General features: G+C 40.2%; 2 protein-coding genes across 2 annotated transcripts in view; both read left to right on the plus strand.

Annotated features, from left to right (window-relative positions):
- The window catches only part of LOC114560989 (GTPase IMAP family member 4-like), a 52,444-nt gene that overhangs the window by 29,203 nt on the left and 277 nt on the right, over window positions 1–22,964 (plus strand). The window contains exons 2-4 of the mRNA XM_028586621.1: window positions 10,902–10,957; window positions 20,001–20,135; window positions 21,702–22,917. Coding sequence (XP_028442422.1) covers window positions 20,030–20,135; window positions 21,702–22,917 — 1,322 coding nt within the window. The 5' untranslated portion in view covers window positions 10,902–10,957; window positions 20,001–20,029. The remainder of the gene's footprint in view (window positions 1–10,901; window positions 10,958–20,000; window positions 20,136–21,701; window positions 22,918–22,964) is intronic.
- LOC114560990 (immune-associated nucleotide-binding protein 9-like) overlaps window positions 9,276–22,964 on the plus strand; it is a 29,954-nt gene continuing 16,265 nt past the window's right edge. The window contains exons 1-2 of the mRNA XM_028586622.1: window positions 9,276–9,461; window positions 10,902–10,957. The gene's annotated coding sequence lies outside the window, so the exon portion shown is untranslated. The remainder of the gene's footprint in view (window positions 9,462–10,901; window positions 10,958–22,964) is intronic.

The following is a 22,964-nucleotide window of genomic DNA, read 5'->3' on the forward strand; positions in this document are numbered from 1 at the left end:
GTTTTCCTTTAATTTACGAATGTGGGAGTTACACCAAGCTTCATCGTCTTCTTTTTGAGGGGAGCAACGGAGTCTAAAGTAGTCCGTAGGCAGGCCGTAACACCATCTACACAATTGTCAATTTGAGAGGGACTAGGTAAGGTAAGGTACTTTACTTCCAGATCTGAGCCAGTGCCTTGATATATATATATATATATATATAAACTAAAGTTTACATAAAGGTCCTCTGTTGTATTAAAGCATGATAATGAGTTTAGTGCTGTTGGAATATCTTCCTTAAATTTAGCTATAGCACTGTCAGATAGGTATCTAGTATAGAAGCTTTTATCTAATTTCGTATAATCGGGTATTAAGAATTCGAAAGTTATTAAGAAGTGGTCTGATAATAAAGGATTTTGCGGAATACATCTTCAATTTTGATTATATATGCCAGCACAAGGTCGAGGGTGTGGTTAAAACAGTGCGTGGCCTCATGAACACTCTGACTGAAGCCAATAGAATCTAGTAGTGAGTTGAAAGCAGTACTAAGGCTCATTGTCAACGTCCACATGGATATTAAAATCACCTACAATAAGTACTTTGTCTGATTTAAGGACTACACACGATAAAAACTCTGAGAAATCAGAAATCAGATGTCAAGATGGCGCTGTGTTGTGCGGCAGCCTGTTGCAGCAGCTCCTGATGTGTGTGTGTGTTTTTTTTTGTGTTTTAAGTTAATTCTTTGGTCTTTAAGTTCAGTTCTTTTTTATAGTTACTAAGAACATCAGTGTAGAGATGGCTTCTGTCAACTTTGGAATTTTTCTCTTGGTTCTGTTCTCACTTTGGTCGTCTTTTGTAACTGCGTGTTACGCTCAAGGCAGCGGGACAATTGTTTACACATGCGATCAGCTGATAGCGCTGTGTCAACCTGTTCTTCTGCCGGGGGACAAGCCTGAAATACCGAAGGAACTAAAGAGGAGACGCCGGGGTTGTAGAGGTGGATTAAAACGCAAAGCAAAAAAAAGGAAACATAAGCCTGCCGTCCCAGCGATCATTTTGGGGAATGTACGGTCTCTGGAAAATAAGACGGACGAACTGGCGGCACTCATTAAAACCCAGACGGAGTTCCGCGAGTGCAGCATACTGTGTCTTACCGAGACACGGCTGCATTCACACATCCCGGACCATGGCTTGGCGGTACCCGGCTTTCTGACGGTTCGGGCGGACAGGGACGTTATGGAAAGCAGTAAGAAGAAAGGAGGGGGGTGTTGCACTATATGTGAGTGAAAAGTGGTGCAATCCCGGACATGCGAATGTGAAGTTACGTTTTTCTGTAGCCCGGACATTGAACTGCTGGCTGTGGGGTTTCGCCTGTATTATCTTCCAAGGGAATTACGGCCGCCATAGTGATTGTTGTTTACATCCCACCATCTGCTGATACATAGGCAGCTGCCGACTTCATCCACATCACTGTCTCACAACTTCAGACGCAGCAGCCCAATGCCTTCATGATTATTACTGGGGATTTTAATCATGTTTCACTGGATAAATCCCTCCCGGACTTTCAACAATATGTTAACTGCCCCACAAAAGACAATAAAACTCTGGACCTCCTGTATGCAAATGCCACTGCCCTTCCCCCCCTTGGCAAATCAGACCACAACCTTGTCTTGCTGTCTATGTTCCTCTTGTACAGCAGCAGCCTGTGCAAACAAGGACTGTGAAGAGGTGGAGTCAGGAGGCTGAGGAGGCTCTGCAGGACTGTTTTGAGTCTACAGACTGGGACGTGCTCTGTGAACCACATGGGGAGGACATCAATAATATGACAGACTGCATCACAGAATACATTAAATTCTGTGAGAACATCACCATGCCCTCCCGGACTGTACGCTGCCTTCCCACTCACAAGCTGTGGATCACCAGTGACCTGAAAGTTCTTCTGAATGAGAAGAAGAAAGCTTTCAGGTCATGGGACAGACAGGAGCTGAGGGGAGTACAGCACAAACTGCGGGATAAACTGAGGGAATGTAAAAAACTCATACAGGAGGAAGCTGGAGGTCAGTCTACAGGAGAACAATATGAGGGAGGTGTGGACAGGGATGAAAGAGATCACAGGGTGTGGGGGTAGAAGAGGACCAACACCAGGCAGCCGAGAGAGAGCAAACAAGCTGAACTGTTACTTAAACAGGTTTAGCTCACAGCCATCCCCTGCCTCTTCTACCACTCCACCAACCCCCATACTCCCTCTGCCTCCTCCACCCCCTCTTGCTCCCACACCTCCCCACTCACCCCCTGTGGTCTGCCCACTCCCCCCACAACTACAGCACATCTCATCTCCCCACTGACACTTCAAGCCCCCCTGCTTTTCATTCACACCTGGCCAGGTGAGAGGAGACAGCTGGAGAGGCTTCACCAGCGCAAGGCTGCCGGCCCAGATGGCATCAGCCCTATGGTCCTGAAGACCTGTGCCAGTCAACTGTCTGGTGTTCTCCAGTATCTCTTCAACCTGAGCCTGAGCCTGCAGAGGGTGCCGCTGCTGTGGAAGACGCCCTGCCTTGTCCCGGTTCCCAAGAAGTCAACTCCATCTGGCCCAGTGGCTCTCACATCCCATGTGATGAAGGTGCTGGAGAGGCTGGTCTTGGCCTATCTGAGGCTGCAGGTGAGATCTTCTCTGGACCCTCTACCGTTTGCCTACCAACCTCGTCTGGGAGTGGATGCTGTCATCTATCTTCTGCAGCGAGCTCATTTGCACCTGGATGGCGGTGGCAGCACTGTGAGAATCACATTTTTGATTTCTCTAGTGCATTCAACAACATCCAGCCACTGCTACTAGGTGAGAAGCTGCGGATGATGGGTGTCAGTCGTCCACAGTCTCCTGGATCACTGACTACCTGACAGACAGACCACAGTTTGTCCGTCTGGACCGTGTTCTGTCTGATGTGGTGGTGGTGAGTGATCGGGGGGGCTCCACAGGGGACTGTGCTGTCTCCCTTTTTTGTTCACATTATACACCACAGACTTCCAGTACAATTCAGAGTCATGTCACCTACAGAAGTTCTCTGATGACTCTGCAGTTGTTGGGTGTATAATGGATGGACAGGAGGGAGAGTACAGAGTGCTGGTGGACAACTTTGTGGAGTGGTCTGGTAAGAATCACCTGCTGCTGAACGTGGATAAGACAAGAGAGATGGTGATTGACTTCAAGAGAAAGGGAATGGCTCCGCAGCCCCTTTGCATTCTGGGTGGCGATGTGGACATGGTTGAGGAGTACAGATACCTGGGTGTCAACATCGACAACAGGCTGAACTGGAAAATCAACAGCACTGCTGTTTACAAGAAGGGGATGAGCAGACTCTACTTCCTGAGGAAGCTGAGATCCTTCAACGTGTGCAGCAGAATGTTGGAGATGTTCTACCAGTCTGTTGTGGCCAGCGCTCTGTTCTCCTCCGCCATCTGCTGGGGCAGCAGCATCGGAGCCAGCGATACAACCTGGCTGAACAAACTGATCAGGAAGGTAGCTCCGTTATTGGCTGCAAACAGGACACATTTGAAGCTGTGGTGGAGAGGAGGTCACTGAACAAACTGTTATCTATCATGGATAACCCCGACCACCCTCTCCACCCCCACACTGGTCCAACAGAAGAGCACCTTCTCTAAGAGCTCCGACAGCTTCAATGTCGCATGGACCGCTACAGGAAATCATTCCTACCCCAGGCAATTAAACTTTTTAACACTTCATCACTGAGTGTGAGATAAGACTCATATACATCACAGCTGCACTGAATGCACCTTGCACAACCTTGCACAATAGGTTTATCTACATCCTATCTTTACTAGGGAACCAGTTGTACATCTTTACTCCCCAACTTGTACATTAACTTTATTTATATCTGTTGAATCAGTTGTACATTTTATTTCCAAATTGTATATATTTTAAATATTGCTTGTGTAGTATTCAATTATTATTTAATGTATATTGTTTCCTATTATTTAATGTATACTCTGTATGTGTGCTGTGTGTCTGATATTTTCGCTGCTGCAACACCATTATTTCCCATTTTTTTGGATCAATAAAAAAAATCTAATCTAATCTATCTAATCTAAAAATTCAGAATATGGACCTGGAGCTCGGTAGACAACAACAAATATAATTGGCTGTACTGATTTCCATGTTGGATGTTGAAGATTAAGAACAAGGCTTTCAAAAGAGTTATAATTTAGTTTAGGTTTAGGATTAATTTACAGGCTTGAATCAATATGGCTGCAACTCCCTTCCTCGGCCTGAGCCTCTAGGAATTTGAGTATTAATATGACTGGGAGGAGTTGTTTCATTTAGACTAACATATTCTTCATGGCCCAGCCAGGTTTCAGGCCCTTTGGTGAGTGGCAACCCCCTGATGCCCGTCAACCACTGTCCCAGTTATGAGTAAATAGCCACAGCTAAATCGACCCTGGCCACTGGCGCCAGGCCCGAACTGGCACCAGAACCACAAAATCTACACTGGATGTTGTTCAAAGAATGGAAAATCAAGAAAAAGTTAACCACACTTGGCACTGACAGTGCTAGTAACATGGTTGCAGCCGCAAGGCAACTTCCATTTGAAGTGGATTCGAAGTGTTCTGGCCAAATGTTGCTCGATTGCCCGGCACTTTAAGCATAGTCCATCTAATGCTCATGAATTAAGAGAACAGCAAGTTGCACTTGGACAGACGGAAGAATCACTCCTTCAGGACGTTCCAACAAGATGGAATTCTACCATAGAGATGGTCAAGCGAGTCCAGCAAAACAAATCTCCACTGACCACTACCCTGGCTCAGCAAAACAGCAAGATTGACATGTTGACTGCACAGGAGCTTGCAAAACTGCAAATGCTGGAGGAACTACTTGAACCTTGCAGGTACGTTTATCTTTTCTTTCTTGATCTCTAACTCTCTGTCTTCCATGTGTGTGCAGTTTTTCTTTCTCTCTGTGTGTTTTCTCTCTCTCTCTTTGTATTGTGTGTGTGTGTGTGTGCTGTCTCTCTCTCTGTGTCTTGTGTGTGTGTGTTTTCTCTCTCTCTCTGTGTCTTGTGTGTGTGCTGTCTCTCTCAATCTGTGTTGTTTGTGTGTTTGCTGTGTGCTGTCTTCTGTGTATGCGTGCATGTGTAGCATATGGACAGGAAGGTAGTAAGTGTCTGTGTAATAAATAAATAAGTAGTAATAAATAATAAAAAAGTAGTAGTAAAAGTAGTAAAAAAGTAATAAATAACAATTTACTGAAGTGTTTAAAACATCTAGTGCTTTCCATTGCAGATATGTGATTGAACTGCAGGGGGGGAGAGTAGTATGTCTCCTGTTCCGTGGTGTTGCCAGCCCTGTGCCACTTATTCAGAGTTATGGAGCTCTCAGACAATGATCCAGTCTATGTAGTGAGGTTTAAGACATTCTTTACCACAGACCTAGCTAAACGCAAGGACAGTACCAACCTCACATGGCTAAAGATCGCTACTGTACTTGACCCCAGGTTTAAGGACCTGAAGTGTCTTCCCAAAGCTGAAAGGAGTGAGGTGTGGGCTTCAATAAGCAACCTGGTGGTGGGAGAGAGGCCTACACAACAACCACCTTCAGAGACGACAGAGAAACAGCTGACAAAGAAAAGAAGGATCTCTGTCTTCTTGCAGGGTTCTTCAGATACAGATACAGATGAAGAGGAAGAGTCCACAGAACAATGTGTGGACTGCTACAAAGCAGATCCCAAAATGGACATGGAGGGGTGTCCACTACAGTGGTGGTCAAAGAGAGAAGGAGCACATGCCAGGCTTGCACGCATTGCACGCAAGTACCTGTCAACCGCTGCAACCACAGTGCATTGTGAGAGGTTGTTCTCACTCTCAGGCCACATCATCCAAAAGAAGAGAGCTGCTTTGTCCCCTGATAATGTAAACAGACTGGTCTGTCTCAGTAACTGGCTAAAGTAAAGCAGGACTAAGCCAACTTGTTGCTGTTGTTGTTCTATGTTGTTGTTGTTCTGAAAGATATTCAACATTCTGAACTTCAGCATCAGAATCTTTCCTTGTTTTTTTTCTTCATATTTGCAAAGTTAAGTGATGCTAAGTTGAGTGAAGCTTCAGTCTTAATTGAAAAAAAAGCGATTAATCGCGATTAATCACAGCAAATTGTGCAATCAATTAGTTAATTTTTTTTTAATCATTTGACAGCCCTAATTCCTTCATATCTGTCATTTCATTTGGTAGTGGTTTTCTGCATGCAACATGTTTTGTTATCTATTTGTGTGCTGTTTATTGCTTTGGTTTTTTATACTTAGTTGTTTGCACAAAATCGTTCCTTTTTTTGTCTTTGTAAGTACTAGGGCTGGGCAAGATATCGATATTACATCGACATTGATATAGAGTATGAAGCTAGATATCGTCTTAAATTTTGGATATTGTAAAATTGTGATATGACAAGTGTTGGTTTTAAAGCCTACACTAGTGCAGTGCCCGTTGAAAATGTGTCTGTTTGGAATGGGCCGATTGCTTGGCCTGTGGTATTGCTGCTTGTAGAATTCACCAAAACCAAATTGTACTCCAAAATTACTTACAGAAGGACCCCAAACCACTTCATATGCAACTCCCCTGTATAACCGACTACTAACTTAAAGAGAACGTTGCAGATTCAGAATGTAATCACAAAATATCACAACGACAATGTGGAGTAATCAGACATTAGCCTCATGGACTCATGGCAGTGTGCTACCCACCGGGCCCGTTATGAGAGGTAATCAGCACATATCTGCGTTCATTAACTACCAGAAACGGACTGTGTGTGTGTGTGTGTGTGTGTGTGTGTGTGTGTGTGTGTGTGTGTGTGTGTGTGTGTGTGTGTGTGTGTGTAGAGAGACAGAGAGACGGTGTTGTCTCGTGTTGTATGATTGTTAAAGAATTTAACATTTCAGCTGAGGTGTTCATTTCCATACAGATTTAGGGCTTGACCGAGTATGAATGTGTGCTTCTTTTACCGATATTTAACAATATCTTTTGTATTTTCTTATTCAAACAATGTCAAGCTTGTCAAACTGTTCTATTATTTGCCTTTACCCACTTAGTCATTATATCCATATTACTGATGATAGCAGTCATGACTTTGTGAAAGCACCAATAGTCACACTATCGCTGCATTATTGACAATAATGTATTTGGTCAAAAATATTGTGATATTTGATTTTCTACATATCACCCAGCTCTAGTAAGTAACAATAATTGTAGCTGGTGGTGGGACCTTGCCACTCTTGTGCCTCCTCTGTGTGCATCTACCTCATGTGGTTTTGCAAGGGGTTGTGCATGCTGCATGTTTTGGGCTCTGTCTGTGTGCTGTGGTTTTCTTTTACTTTCGTTTGCTTGAAATTTCTTTAATGTAATTCATCATAATTTACCAATAATTGTACCTGGTGGTGCCTTGTCTACTGGTCCTTTTCGGATTCAGATTTTCACACAAGAAGAACTAATAAACAGTATTTGATGGAATTCATGTGTTCTGTGTATTGTATTACATTTTAAGGGCAGTTGAGCAATCACAACCGAACAAGCATGACTTCAATCTTGAACTGAAAAAGACTTAATGTTGGAAATGCTAATATGGTTTTCATTCATTTTCATCCAAATGAGGCCATTGAAGGTAATGATAGGTCTCGTCACCACTCTGAAATTGTTGCCTGATGGCTGAAACCAGACAGGAGGGTAGAGGCTTCCTTATATGCCTGCCAAGAAGTCCATACGCCCAGTGTATAGCCTGCCTGTACGCAGCGTATCGGTATTGCCTAGGGATAAGTATGTTGGAAACTTCTTTTTATTCCTGTTTTTCACGTTTATTTTCTATGCAACACATTTCTAGTCGCCTATAACTGTTTAAGTTGGTTCACAGGACTCAGTGTATAAATGTAAGTAAACATAAACAATGAACATACTTGTGCGTTCTGGCTTGAAGGGGACCATGATCCTGCCTGAAATGTGTGTATGCTATCTTCAGCACAAGTTGAAGGCACAAGCAGCATGCCTCAAATCCTGGATGCTGAGTGAGGCACGTCACATCTGCTGTTGGCAGGGTGAGCTCCTCGACCAGCGACCAAAACACACTCACTTCCCAACAGCACAAGCTCTCCACCACAGTTTCCATGGGACGGCACCGCCCACACAAGCGACACAGATTTGCGACGGTGTCTTAAGTTTGCAACAACATTTTTACCGGAGAAAGAGGTGAACGCTTAGAAAGAAACTCTAGGCAAATATGTTGTTACTGGAGCGAGTAGGCTGCCATCAAAACGTGGGATATCTAATCGGAAATGTGTTTACAACGTCATGGGAAAGATTTAATTAGGGATTATCTTGGCACATAGCTAGCACGATGCCTTCTATTTCTAGATCTACTTATCTGAACTAACAACATGATCACTGTCACTAGATATAAAGAAAACATTGACTTTCACTTGGTGCTATTCACTGACAGTACTGACGCCCATCAGTTCTCGGCAATTCCTCATTTGCCCTCCCACGTCTGACAGGTACGAAATGATACGGCTGCGGGCCATCATACATGTTATTAGTGGTTCTTGACACCTCTTCCTTATCCCTGTCAGTCGCCATAGTTCTAGTACTAAGCTGAGGCTAGTCTCCCCAAAGTGACATCATCACCGAATTGCATAAAAAACCCTGCTAATACCAAAAAACGACAAAAACTGGCCTTTAACACCATTTGGAGACATTTTCAAAATTATATACATATCTTGAGTTCTTCATGTACCCATTAATCGACAGTGGTCATTAACTTGCAACATGGGCTTTAAACAAGCTAGGTAACGTTACATTATATTACACTAACATAGCAAACGTTTTTGTCATGACTAATTTATTAATTACTCAACATCATTTCTATTTGAGAAAAGAACAACTTCATCCGATGTTTAATGTGAATAAAACAGCCTTGAACAGCTTACTATTCCACAACTAACGTTACTACCAGTTATGTTCTCTCATTCTCTCCCGTGGTCTGCCGCACTTGTTGGGTAAAGCAGGCAGTGGACCAAACCACTGTGAGGAAAGGGAGGGGGGACTAAGAATGTTTCTAAACTTAAAAATCATTTTTGGGGTTTGTATTATTTTACTGCTTACACAGATATTTTAAGTAGACATCATTATGTTATTTACAATACACAGCATTGTTGTTAATGATAATTCTAGGGTCCTGACCCCCCCGAGCTCCCTGGGATTTACGCCTAGGGTTGGTCTATTACATTCTTGCTTGTCACAAAATTGGTGCAACAGGTAAGTAGCTGAAATTTCAGTAAAGACAGCACGGGTATAACTTTCAGTGCGTGGTGCAGTATTTATCTCAGCAAAGGTTTTAGTAAATAGAAGACTGGTCAGTTTCTGTTCAGAATAACATCACACCTCTCCAGGAGAACCAGCAGCCAAAATCCAGTCTGATAAGGCATAAAGGAAGATCAAAAGGTGAGAAATTCACTAGCTGCTCATTCTTTGTATGCTTAAAAATAAGCTTTTGTGTATGTGAAAACTGAACAATGACTTCCATTAAATCTCACAATGTGCATTTTAATGTCAGCTGCTGTGGTAAGCTTTTGTATAAAATATCAGCACTGCTCTTGGTTATTATTTCTGTGTAAAACGCTTCTGTCAGGAAATGGCTCAATGTATCAGTCGGTGAAGTAAAGGTAGAGTAAAACACACAGTATTCTGACAGATTCAGATGTAGACATGACTGTACAGTACCACAGTGAAAGGGAATTTCGGCGAAAAAGACACAGGCCCGCAGGCCGAAATATCTGACTCCAATTTACTCTAATTCGTTATTAGAACTTATTCGTATTCGTTAATAGGACTTATGATACCAAAACTCAAGAATTGAGTCTGAGACGAAAAATTCAAGGTAAGCAAAGTTTACTGAGTCCAGCAATTGAGTTACAAAACACATGTGTGTTCACAAAAGACACTTAGTATCCCTAACTTCAGACATGAAAGTACGGATAACAAAGTCTCTGTCAGGTTTGGGTCCTCAGTTTGGTGCAACTTCCTCTGACGACCACAATAACATCCGGTTCCTGTTATTCTGCTACTCTGTCTGGTGAACAATACTATATATGGTATAAACTAGAAGTGAAACTGAAGCTAACTCTCTGTGCATCAGAGTCTAATCCTTCTGCAGGCAGTGCAAGTGTGCCCTACCAGGAAGTTGTACCCACTTCCTCTGACTGCACACAACTCTTGCAATGAGCATACCAACTTTAAATGTCAAGCAATACTGATAATAATATTTCTATAACAATACTGATCCTAATATTTCTACAACAAAAATGTAAGTGTAGTATCTGAACCCCTCGCTATCTATCAGAATGAATGGTGGCTGACAAGCATGGACTGCAGGAAAAAGAAAAGCATGCAATTAAGCATTTAAAAACAACATTTTAAATCTTTTTTTAAATTTTGTAGACACACTGATGAGAAAAAATACCTACAACTGTTTAAGTAATCCCCTTGCTTACACTTTCATAATACACTTTCTTGTTTTGTTTCTTTTCTTTTTTAAGATTTCATCAGGATTTGTGGCAGTCACGTTCTCAGTTGTATTATAATAGACTAATGTTATAAAGATGTCTGTTTGAGTCTTTGTATTCAATATAGTTCAAGAACAAAAGAGGGTGCAGGCATGTTGGTCCATTACATTCTCACTTGTCACAAAAGTGGTGCGATAGGGATGGGCCGAACTTTCAGGGATAGGTGTGTTGGTGATCACTAAAGTAAAGACAGCACAGGACTCAGGAGGTATAACTCTTAGTGCATAGTGCAGTATTCATCTCAGCAAAAGTTTCAGTAAATAGATGACTGGTCAGTTAAATTTCTGTTCACAATAACATCACACCTCTCATCTTGCAGGAGAAATTACCAGCAGCTAAAATCCAGTCTGATGAGGCATACAGGAACATCAAAAGGTGAGAAATTCACTGGCTGCTCACTCTTTGTATGCTTTGAAATAAGCTTTTGTGTGTGTGAAAACTGAACAATGACTTCCATTTTAACTATGTCAGCTGCTGTGGTAAGCATTTGTATAAAATATCAGCACTGCTCTTGGTTATTATTTCTGTGTCAAAAGCTTCTGACAGGAAATGGCTCAATGTATCAGTCGGTGAAGTAAAGTAGAGTAAAACACACAGTATTCTGACACTATTCAGATGTAGACATGACTGTACATTACCACAGGGAAAGATTATTTCGGCGAAAAAGACACAGGCCCGAAGCCCGAGATATATCAGGTTGAGTTACAAAACACATGTGGGTTCACAAAAGACACAAAGTATCCCAGACTTCAGACATGAAAGTACGGAGCTCAGGATAACAAAGTCTCGGTTAACTTTGTGAGCCCCTTTCCACAACATCCTTCGACCATAATTCTTTATTCTATTCCTTGATGGAGTCTCATCCTCCTGTTGCAGATTATTCTGTCACACACACACACACACACACACACACACACACACACACACACACACACATAAACACACACACACTCAACAGGTTTGGGTCCTCAGTTTGGTGCAACTTCCTCTGACGACCACATTAACATCCGGTTCCTGTTATTCTGCTACTCTGTCTGGTGAACAACACCATATATGGTATTAAACTATAAGTGAAACTGAAGCTAACTCTCTGTCTGTCAGAGTATAATCCTTCTGCAAGAACTTGTAACCACTTCCTCTGACTGCACACAACTCTTGCAATGAGCATACCAACTTTAAATGTTAAGTAATACTGATACTAATATTTCTATAACAATACTGATACTAATATTTCAAAAACAATACTGATACCAATATTTCAAAAACAATACTGATACTAATATTTCAAAAACAATACTGATACTAATTTTCCTACAACAGAAATGTACTGTAAGTGTAGTATCTGTATTATCAGAATGGGTGGTGGCTGACAAGCACAGACTGCAGGAAAAAGAAAAGCATGCAATTAAGCAAAACTGAACAATGACTTCCATTAAATCTCATGTTATGAATGTGTAACTATGTCAGCTGCTGTGGTAAGCATTTGTATAAAATCTCAGTACTGCTCATGGTTATTATTTCTTTGTCAAACGCTTCTGTCAGGAAATGGCTCAATGTATTAGTCGGTGAAGTAAAGGTAGAGGTAGAGTAAAACATTATTCTGACACTAGTCAGATGTAGACATGACTGTACATTACCACAGAAATGTAAGTGTAGTATCTGAACCCCACAATATCTATCAGAATGGGTGGTGGCTGACAAGCACAGACTGCAGGAAAAAGAAAAGCATGCAATTAAGCATTTTTTTAAATTCTGTAGACACATTGATGAGAAAAATTTCTTACAACTGTTTAAGTAATCCCCTTGCTTACACTTTTATAATACAATTTCTTGTTTTGTTTCTTTTCTTTTTTAAGATTTGCTCAGGAATTGTGGCAGTCATGTTCTCAGTTGTATTGCAATAAACTAATGTTATGAAGATGTCTGTTTGAATATTTGTATTCAATAAAGTACAAGAAAAAAAGGAGGGTTGTCGTCTGCACCTGGCTGAAATCGAGCAACCACACGGGCCAACTGATCTGAATAAGTCAGAAAGAACCAGAATAAATCAGAGTGAAATGCAGTTTAATTGGAATAGTAATTTTTTGTTGACATAATTATTTACACAAGTTATTGATCGTCAGGTACCAGTAGAATTATAAATTATTTTATTATTATGCATACATCATTATGTTGGGGGATCATTTTTAACTGTGAGAACACTTAAGGTCCACCTTTCCTTTTAAACTCAAATGCAAAGTGCAAGTGCTTTTTGTTCATTTACTACTGAAAGGCCAATGATTTGATATCACTGACTAGGTTTACAAGCTGTCAATTTCCGGGTTATGGTCGGGTTAAGGTCACTATTCGGGTTTCTGAAACATTCGGAATAACCCGTTTACATGCGTGAGCAGAGAGAGTTACTCCTGTATGGAATTTTTAATCAATTGGCAATATCCCGATGTAAACGGCAACGCACGGTTAGCGTCTGGACGTACGGACAACATTAAGAAGCAATAACTTCTCGGTCCCCTTCTTATGAATCTCACTATCTCGGTACTTTCTGCCGTCAACAAAAGACATTATATTCCTGGTTTTCACCACACTAATAAAGACATTGGTTTCCTCCTCGCTCCAAAAGTGTGGTGGTGTACTGCGTCTCGCCATGTTTACCTCTACTTCTTGTTTACTTCCGGTATACTGCGCGCAGGTTTTCTGCATTGACATATATATAACTATATTATTATAGTATATAATTATTATTATATGTTTTCTGGCGCATACAAGAAGTTCCTCTACTCAAAAGACCAAGATTCCTTGCGAATAGAACATGCGCAGAACACAAATCAATGTTCCTTTTGATGGGGATCTGCCGATACGCGTTTACATGACCAAAATTTCGGGTTAGAAAAGGGTAACCCAGGTAGCATATTCGGGTTTTTAAAAACCGGAATATGAGCATATTCAGGTTTTTGCCGGTGTTTACATGGCCGTGCGCGACCGGGTTATTGCTAATATTCCGGTTTTGAACGGGTTATTAGCTGCATGTAAACATAGTCACTGACATTTTTTTTTAACATCTTCTTTAAAGTGCTTATATTATGCTTTTTAGCTTTTTCCCTTACCTTTATTATGTTATATATCTGTTTTGTGCATGTTATAGGTTTACAAAGTGAAAAAGCCCAAAGTCCCCCCCAAAGGGACTTACCATCTCCAACAGAAAACACTGTTCACCAACTGCTCCAAACAGCTCTATAGTAGTCCAGCCTTTACTTCAGAGACCAACGTGGTCACTTTGGAACACACGTTCTGACTGGCTAGTAGTCCTACTGCGCATGTGCAACTCCCAACAAAGATGGAACAGATTTGATATATGGAATGCCGTTTTGTTCATAATTAAATAAATGAATAAATACATAAATACATGAATAAATACATGAATAAATAAATAAATATGCCTTTGAAATACATCATGAAATAAATAAATGAGGCAATAAATACATAAATAATTATAAGTAAATATTTCATGGTACTTTTATTTCATAAGTCCACATTTATTTATTTCAAGAGACTTTTATTTCCTAAGTCCACATTTATTTATTTCAAGAGACTTTTATTTCCTAAGTCCACATTTATTTATTTCAAGAGACTTTTATTTTCCTAATGCCACATTTATTTCACTCTCTATTTATTTCATGTTCTTATTTGCAAATCAGGGGGCGTGGCTATCTCTCACATTCACAACAGAGCCGTGGTCAAAAAAAAGGCTGGCGAAGTGAGAGTGCAACACGACCGGCAGCTCGCGGCACTCTTTACCCAGTCACCTATTCTGGGGTAACTAGACCACCAACTAGCGCTGACCTGACGGACATTGTTGGGAAAGTTCACTTTCTACATGAACTAGTTCAAAGTTCAGTTCACAAATTTTAAAATTAACTAGTTCAGTTCATAGTTCATACTTCAAAATTTTGAACGAAGTAGTTCATAGTTCTTTTTTTTTTTTCATATGTTGCTTCAGTTCAACGTGCCGTTTCAGGTTCGCTGTGGATGTGACTGAAGTGCGGATTTTCTTTTTGAAAGCCAGCAGGCAAAGTTTGCCCAGAAATGTCAGATTTTTTCCATCCTCACCGACCTTGTCATAAAACTCGTTTAAATGATCATACGACGCCTCCTTCTGCTTCGCCACCTCTATAGCTATGTTTCCATTGATAAGTGATATCGAATGAAAAAAGCCTTATGGAAACAGTAAAATCCGATTGAATTTCCTGAATATCGACTCAAAGAAAATACGTTCGGTCTCATCGGATTTTCTCTTGATCAATATACGGCTTATGCGATAAACTCTGATGGAAATGTTATTTGCCGAATAAATAATGAATTGTGATTAAGTTTTACGTCATTTTATGGTTGCAACCCGCAATAAAACAAAGAAGTTTCAGTTCATTTCCGCCCAGTATTTCCGCTGTTTGCACACATGACAGGTGTCAACAAAAACAGATGTGTGGACAAACGAGGAGACACTTTTTTAACTTAATTCACCAGAAAAATATAACAGCTATTTTAGATAGCAAAAATCTAAGAAACGCCATCATTTATCAGGAGCTCGCGAAGGAAATGACCAACAAAAGGTTACGACATGTGTCAGATAACATCCATAATATTTGGACATTGGGTTAGATTTGACAGTTTTAAGTGGTTATGATGAGCAATATAGAAGAGGATTTTTTTTGTTGATGATTGATCGTTGTTTAGGTACATTAAACCACGTTAAGCTTTTTCACATTAGGACTTATAAAGCCAATGAGAACCGTGGAGAGTCAACCCCCTGCCGCTCCGCTGCCCTGAAGCAGAAACGCTTTATGTCAGATAACGTCCATAATAATTGGACATTGGGTTAGATTATTTGACAGTTTTCCGTGGTTATGATGGGTAATAAGAGAGAGAAATTTGGTGATGATTGATCATTGTTTAGGTACATTAAACCACGTTTCCTCACCATACGGCCACTGATGAAGAAAACATTAACGTGAGATAACTTCTATAATCGTTGGATTTTGATTTAGTTTTTTTGACAGGCTTAAGTGTTCATGACAAGATATGACCATGATAAATCTGGTGATGATTGATCATTTTTTAGATACATTAAACCACGTTAAGCTTTTTCACGTTAAGCGTTTTAGAATGTCCCTTACGACAAGCCGTGGGACGTCCCGCGGATTAAATGGAAGGCGCTCAAACAGCGATCACGGCTCAAAAAAAAGAGTTGTCTCGCAGCGGTGCCAGAGGGAAAATATAAGGCAAGTTCCACCTTTTTGATGAGCTGGATCAGATCCTCGGCCAAAGGCCCGTCGGAGCTTATAGCTGGCTTCTAATATTAACAACAACTGTCTAGCAAAACTTTTTTCGCAAAAGTTTGCTTGAATCTTGTTTGATTGAGTGCAAAAATGAATGGAAACACCTTAAAATGTCTCAAAACAATTCAATATACCAATTTAATCGCAAAACAGCATGTGACATGTGGTTTTTATTCGCTTTAAAGCTGTTGGATGGAAACACACTTTCACTAGCTTTATTCGCATGAGTTTTCTTTACCGAAATTCAGATAATTTCATTGACAAGTGGATGGAAACTTAGCTTATGCTGCCGTCGCCTCCACGCTCCTTTGTGTTTTGATGACTCATGCGGTGGTGAGACACTGGTTGCTGGTGTTGCCAGCCCATAGTCACCTATTCTGGGGTAACTAGACCACCAACTACCGCTGACCTGACAGAGCACCACAACAGGCAGCTCGTGGTACTCTGTCCACTGCGGGTTGACACGACAGCTGAGGCGTTGTTAAGTGAGCTAGCGGGCAAACGACTGCTCTAATTCACATTAAACTGAACATTTCCGTCGATGGTGAAGTGAGACAAGGTGAATGGGAATTTTTCTCGAAGGGATACTGCTTTCTCTCTCTCTCCCGCCTGTGCCTGCTGCGCTGTGTGTGTGTGTGTGTGTGTGTGTGTGTGTGTGTGTGTGTGTGTGTGTGTGTGTGTGAGACAGACCTCCAGCTTACATTGGGTTCTCCGAGCGACGAGCTAGCAGCCCCGGCAGACGCTAGCTGGCTGTCGCGTCACTATATGGAGCTTCTCAACTCCGAAAACTTTGAAGCAAATTGTCAATTCGGCAACGATTTTCGCAAGACTGCCTATATTTGAAATCTAAACAGTTCATTTCTCGCCTAAAACTTTCTCAGAAGTAAATTTAGTGATGAATAAGATAGCGAAAATTGTTAAAATTGTCCTGTTGTTGGTCTGCCAAAGAAGTCTCATTCACCTTGTTCTGAATGTGAGAGATAGACACGCCCCTAATTTGCATATAAGAACTTGAAATAAATAGAGAATGAAATAAATGTGGTATTAGGAAAATAAAAGTCTCTTGAAATAAATAAATGTGGACTTATGAAATAAAAGTCTCTTGAAATAAATAAATATGGACTTATGAAATAAAAGTCTCTTAAAATAAATAAATATGGACTTATGAAATAAAAGTACCATGAAATAATTAAATTTATTTAATTATTTATGTATTTATTGCCTCATTTATTTATTTCATGATGTATTTCAAAGGCCTATTTATTTATTTATTCATGTATTTATTAATTTATTTATGTATTTACTCATTTATTTAATTCTGAATAAAATGGCATTTCATAGTGAGATGCCTCACTCTGTAGCTAAAACAGAGAGCTCAACACACAGGGTGAAAAGAGGAGCTGCAGCCTGTGCAATACAATAAAAATATTGTGTTTTTTGAAAATTAAACCATGTCAACCTATTCAGATATAACCTTTAAATACCATTATGAACCTGAAAATAAGCATAATATGAGGTCTTAAGTGCTTTCGAGGCCTTTTGTTTTTAAGATACAATCAGCAAGAGGCCGAGCAATCAGCAAATTCCAAACAGGCACATTTTGAAGAGGCACTGCACTAGTTTCCATAAACTTACATATATGTAGTGCGGTGCAAAAGGCGACAAGCTTGTAAAATAAAGTTATATTCATTCATTTATCAACCGCTGTGCCCCGTCCTCCTTTTTCCAGCAGATTTAGTACCGCCTCATGTGTGAGGCGAGCATCGCTGGTCATCAGCAACGCCACACGAAACTGCCGTGACCTAACACAACACACACACAGAACGTGGAAGGTGTGTTGTTTTTGATTCTCAGCATGTGGCTATTTGCCAGAAGACACATTTTGTTTCAAAAGAAGCTGGGGGCAGCAAAAAAAAACACAGCTGGCTAAACTGCTGTATTTATAAATGGTGGGTTTGTTCAGGATATCCTGTCCGTCGCTATAGCAATGATGATGCAGTGATTAGTGACGATTCTCTCCGACCAATCAGTCATCTGCTGGTTTTCACGTCACCTTTTGGTATCGCCTCAGCTCGCTTGGAACCTCGACGGAATTGATACTAAACAAAGTACCTGTTGGCAGGTACCTAGGACTTTTTTTCATAATGGAAAACCAATAAAGGCGAGTCGAGCAGGTACCATGTAATGGAAAAACGCCATTAGTGTCTGAATGTCAATAAACGTGAAAGATTGAGTTAACTTAAATTTCTTTGCTGGAAAATGAAGTATCAAATTGAAAAGAGCAATGAGCATAACATGTGTGAGGACATTTCTGTAGTTTTTAAAAAGATTTAAAAACAGTTATGATGCCTATGTAAATGTCCCATAAAGGATCAAAGCGGTCAACTGTGTGCAAACCCACACTATCCCAAGAACAATATATAACAGCACCTTCATAAATATCCATCTGTCTTCTACTACAGAGTACAGGAACTGTCTGTATTTTATAAGATTATATGTTTATGAGATTAAGAGATTTTATTTGCACAGATGTGACCTTTTAAAGCATCAGATACAGTGATCATTAATTATGAGAGAGCTGCACTGTAGTACTATGTGTTTACTTTGAAATATTGATAGCAAATGTATTAATTTGATTATTTCATTTAGCATAATGGATTTGCTGGGACACAGTATGGGAGAATCTACAGGATACCTCCAAAAACCCTGATCACCAATTAATACATTTTAAATCTATAAACAGAATGTATCTTACTCCAAGAAAACGTCATGCTATGAAAATCATCCCATCTCCTAATTGTGACAAATATACACTTGATGTCTCAGGGTCATTTATACTTATGTTTTGGGAGTGTCCCAATGTGTTTGCCTTTTGGAGACATATTTCTCACTTTTAGTGATCTGCTTGGAGTTAATATTCCACTGTCACTGACCTTGCTTTTACTTAATGATTACTCTGCCTTAGAATTGTCTCTACAACAGAAGCGTATACTACGGGCTGGTCTCACTGCAGCAAAGATGCTGAAATGTTGGCTTTGCGATTAGATTAGATGAAACTTTATTGTCATTGTGCAGAGTACAAGTACAACAACATGGCATCATGACTTTGCGTAAACATACACGCCACTTTCCTAAAGCCAAATGGCGTGTTATCTGGACACATTTTGAGCTGTACACGTGTACGTCTACGCTGTATACAGCGGATGTTAACATACATCATGCGTCTTATCACAAGAACGTGCCTTGCTATTGCGAGAACGTCAAAAAAAAAAAAAAAGTTGGGTTTAGGAAAAGAACATTGGGAAAGGCTTTACTAACACTCAAATATTCAAAAACCATACATCTACGCGTTCACTGGATCCAGCTGAATCACGGGATGTAGGCCAAGCCCATTTCTGCCTAGACTTTAATGCGTGAAAAATCGCGATTTATCGTAGACCTGCTTTTTTGTACTCCTCCTAGACCGTGTGACCGATCTGCATGAAACTTGGTACGTAACCTCTCCAGGCCGACCTGAAAGAAACGTATTAAAAGAATTTTTGTCGGATGAAAATGTCGTGAATTACGCACAACCAACTTTGTGGTTGAGGACACAAACATTGCCATATCTCGGCCAAAATAAATGGTATCATCGTGAATCTTTAGAATCTTGTTTGTCATGACCCTCTAAGGCTAACACAAAAAACGACAGAAACACGAAAGAAACGACAAAAACACAACGGTTAGCTTAGGAAAACAATAAACGGTTGGGTTTAGGAAAGAAACATTGGGGAAGGCTCTCTGGATCCCGGCTCTCCTGCGTGATAGTCCTGTGTTGATCAAAAAACGAAGAAAAAGAACTTCCCATAATTCAAAGTGATGCATATCCATTGGGGATGGTGACATAATTAGTACATCATTTTACATAATTGTTGAAAGCGAGCAAGAAAAGCCTGTATCTGATACTATACATACAATTACGTTATGGTTCACATTTAATCTTTAAGGTTAAACCTGAAGGGTTAAATATGATTTAACTACACTGTACAGTAACTGAACCAACTTCATACACATTCAGGTTTATCTTTCTTTCTCTGACTTGATAGTGCAAGCATCAATGGATGTGTTTTAATGCATGAAGCCATATAAAGAGGTGCAGCGCCAGAAAGACATTTACTTCAGCTGCAGTATTGACTCTCTACTCTTAAACTCGAACATGGCAAGCAAACATTCCAGCTATGGTAAGTCATGACACTACTATGTTCATGTTTATTTTCAATTTTACTATTGATAAAATTGTTGTGATTGTATTGTTTTTGTATCATTAGTATATTGTTCTTGACTTGAAGTTGTGTTCAGTATGTTCATGTAAATGGAACAGCTCAGATACATGAAGGTTCTTACACAGAAGCATTAAATTAAATCTTGATCAAGGATAATTGGGATTAGCAGTACAATTTAACCATGATGTACCAATTTGTTATTGAATTTGGCTATTTGTCAGTCATTACAGAAGGGGTTGGAATACATTTAAAATTTGTATTAATTCTGTCAAACTGCAACTTATTTTGTTTTAAACAAACTTATTTTGCAATTTATTTTCATCTTTGAAAATTACTTGGTGACAGGTCTGAAAGTAACTATAGACAGTCAACTTAATGTTAGCCTGTTTCAATTAAGTGTGTATTTTATCAGACACATGGCTAATGGTAAATTGACAGCAGATATATACAATAATATTTACAAATTGCGTTTATAATGTTAAAATAAAAATATTTTTTTTCCCCAAGACCACTAACGGATAGTTAACTTCAATAACTTCACGAGCCACAAACCATGACAACAACTGTGTGCATCATGTTTTAATGTCAGCGTAGCAGCTGTATGTAGACATATCTCAGTTTAGTTATTGTAATTCACTGTATCGAGGTACAAACAGCCATCTCACACTTTCAGAGTTGTTTGAATTTAAGAAAACTTAAATATATCAGCCCTGTCTTCACTGCTAACCAGCAAGTCATAGGATTGGTTTTAAGATTTTCCTAATTAGCTTTGAAGCATTTCAAGGATTAATTTAATGCTCACCGATGAGCAAGAGTGCAACCTCAGATCATCAGGTAGGGCTCTGCTGGCTGTTCTTACTGTAGGTCTGGATCAGGACTAAAGAGGACCTGGCTTACAGTCTGTACCCCTCAAATCTTGAACTCCTTTGCTGAAGAAGGCTGCAGAATCAGTGTCATCTTTTAAATTACTTATGAAAAATAAAAACTGGCAAATGACACTTGTTTATCTAATTATTGTTGGGCATTTCTTTCCAATTGAAAAAATAGTGTTGGAAAAGCCCAACACTATCAACCAACAAGTCCTCCTAAATATATGACAATACTGGCCGTTTGTTTTCTGTCCTCATATTTAAACCAGAAAAGGTAACAGGGGCAGTTTCACACATGTCAACGTAAAAGTTAAGTTTGAAAAAACTTCAGGGACATCATGAACAATGGTCCCCTGAGTTTGTTTGACCTATCCATATCCCCTCCTACCCACCCTTATTGGACTTTCTGGGTCTAAATCCCTTCCTGCTTTGCTCCTGTCATAACAACATGCACATACATACAATACATATACTACAGCCAATACAGGGCCCTGCCTCACAATTAGCCAAAAAAGGTATTGTAATTGCTGCGTGACCTATGAGCGTTGTATTTCGGGGGAGAAAAGTCTCCCATCGACACTGATCGCTATTTGTGAAAACTTACAATTGCTTAAAGTGTAACTTCTAATTTTATATTCTTCATCCTTTCAAACAGAAGCTATTCTACGAAATGATGAAGAACTGAGGATTGTGATGGTGGGGAAGACTGGAATTGGGAAGAGTGCCACAGGAAACACCATTATTGGGCATAACTGCTTTGAATCAAAGTTCAGCGCCAAGTCTATGACTGATGAGTGCTCTAAGGCCTATGCTGAAGTGGATGGACAAAAGGTTGCTGTTATTGACACCCCAGGTCTCTTTGACACCAGGTGGGACCAGGATAAAACACATGAAGACATCCGCCAGTGCATCAAGTATTCTTCGCCTGGACCCCATGTCTTCCTGGTTGTCATCGCGCTCGGCAGATTCACAGAAGAGGAAAAGCAGTCAGTGCAGAAGATCAGAGAAATGTTTGGCCAGGCTGCAGACAAATACAGCATGGTTCTCTTTACTCATGGTGACCTTCTTAAAAACACCACTATTGAGGAGTTTTTAAAGGACAGCCCAGACCTGCAGGAACTTGTGGCCAGGTGCAATGGTCAGTACCATGTCTTTAATAATGATCTGGAGAATCACTCGCAGGTCACCGAGCTGCTTAAGAAGATCAGAACCATAGTCCAGAAGAACGGAGGAAGCCACTACACCAATGAAATGTTCCAAAAGGCAGAAAGGGCAATCAAAGAGGAGAAACAACGCATCCTGAAAGAGAAAGAGGAGCAAATACGCAAAGAGAAAGAAGAACTGGAGAAGAAACTACGAGCTGAATATGAAGAAAAGCTTCGAGATGTAAAGGAGAAATTCAGAGCTGAAATTGAGGAAGAGAGAAGAGAGAGAAAAAGGGTACAACATGATATTATTGACTTGAAGAGGGAAAGGGAGAGGCATACTATTGAAATGAAGGAGATGGAGATGGCAAGGAATAGGGACAGGAAACAAATGGAGCAGATGTTGAAGAGGGATAGGAATGAAAATGTGCATGATAATAGTGATTTGAAGAGGGAAAGGGAGAGGTTTGCTATGGAAATGAAGGAGATGGAGATGGCAAGAGATAGGGAGAAAAAAAAAATGGAGCAGATGTTAAAGATGGATAGGAATAAAGACGTGCTTGTATTAAACAGTACGGTGAAGAAGCTACAGATAGATTTGGAAAAGAAAAAGCTGGATATAGAGAAGGAGTGGATAAAGAAAAAAGAAGAGGAGAGGAAAGAGTGGGAGAGAAGAAGGAAGGAGGAAATTAAGGAGGTGGAAAAGAGAGAAGAGGAGAGGAAAGAGTGGGAGACAAGAAGGGAGAAGGAAAGGAAGGAGATGGAAAAGAGAG

Source organism: Perca flavescens, chromosome 9, assembly GCF_004354835.1.
Source record: "Perca flavescens isolate YP-PL-M2 chromosome 9, PFLA_1.0, whole genome shotgun sequence".
NCBI lineage: Eukaryota > Metazoa > Chordata > Actinopteri > Perciformes > Percidae > Perca > Perca flavescens.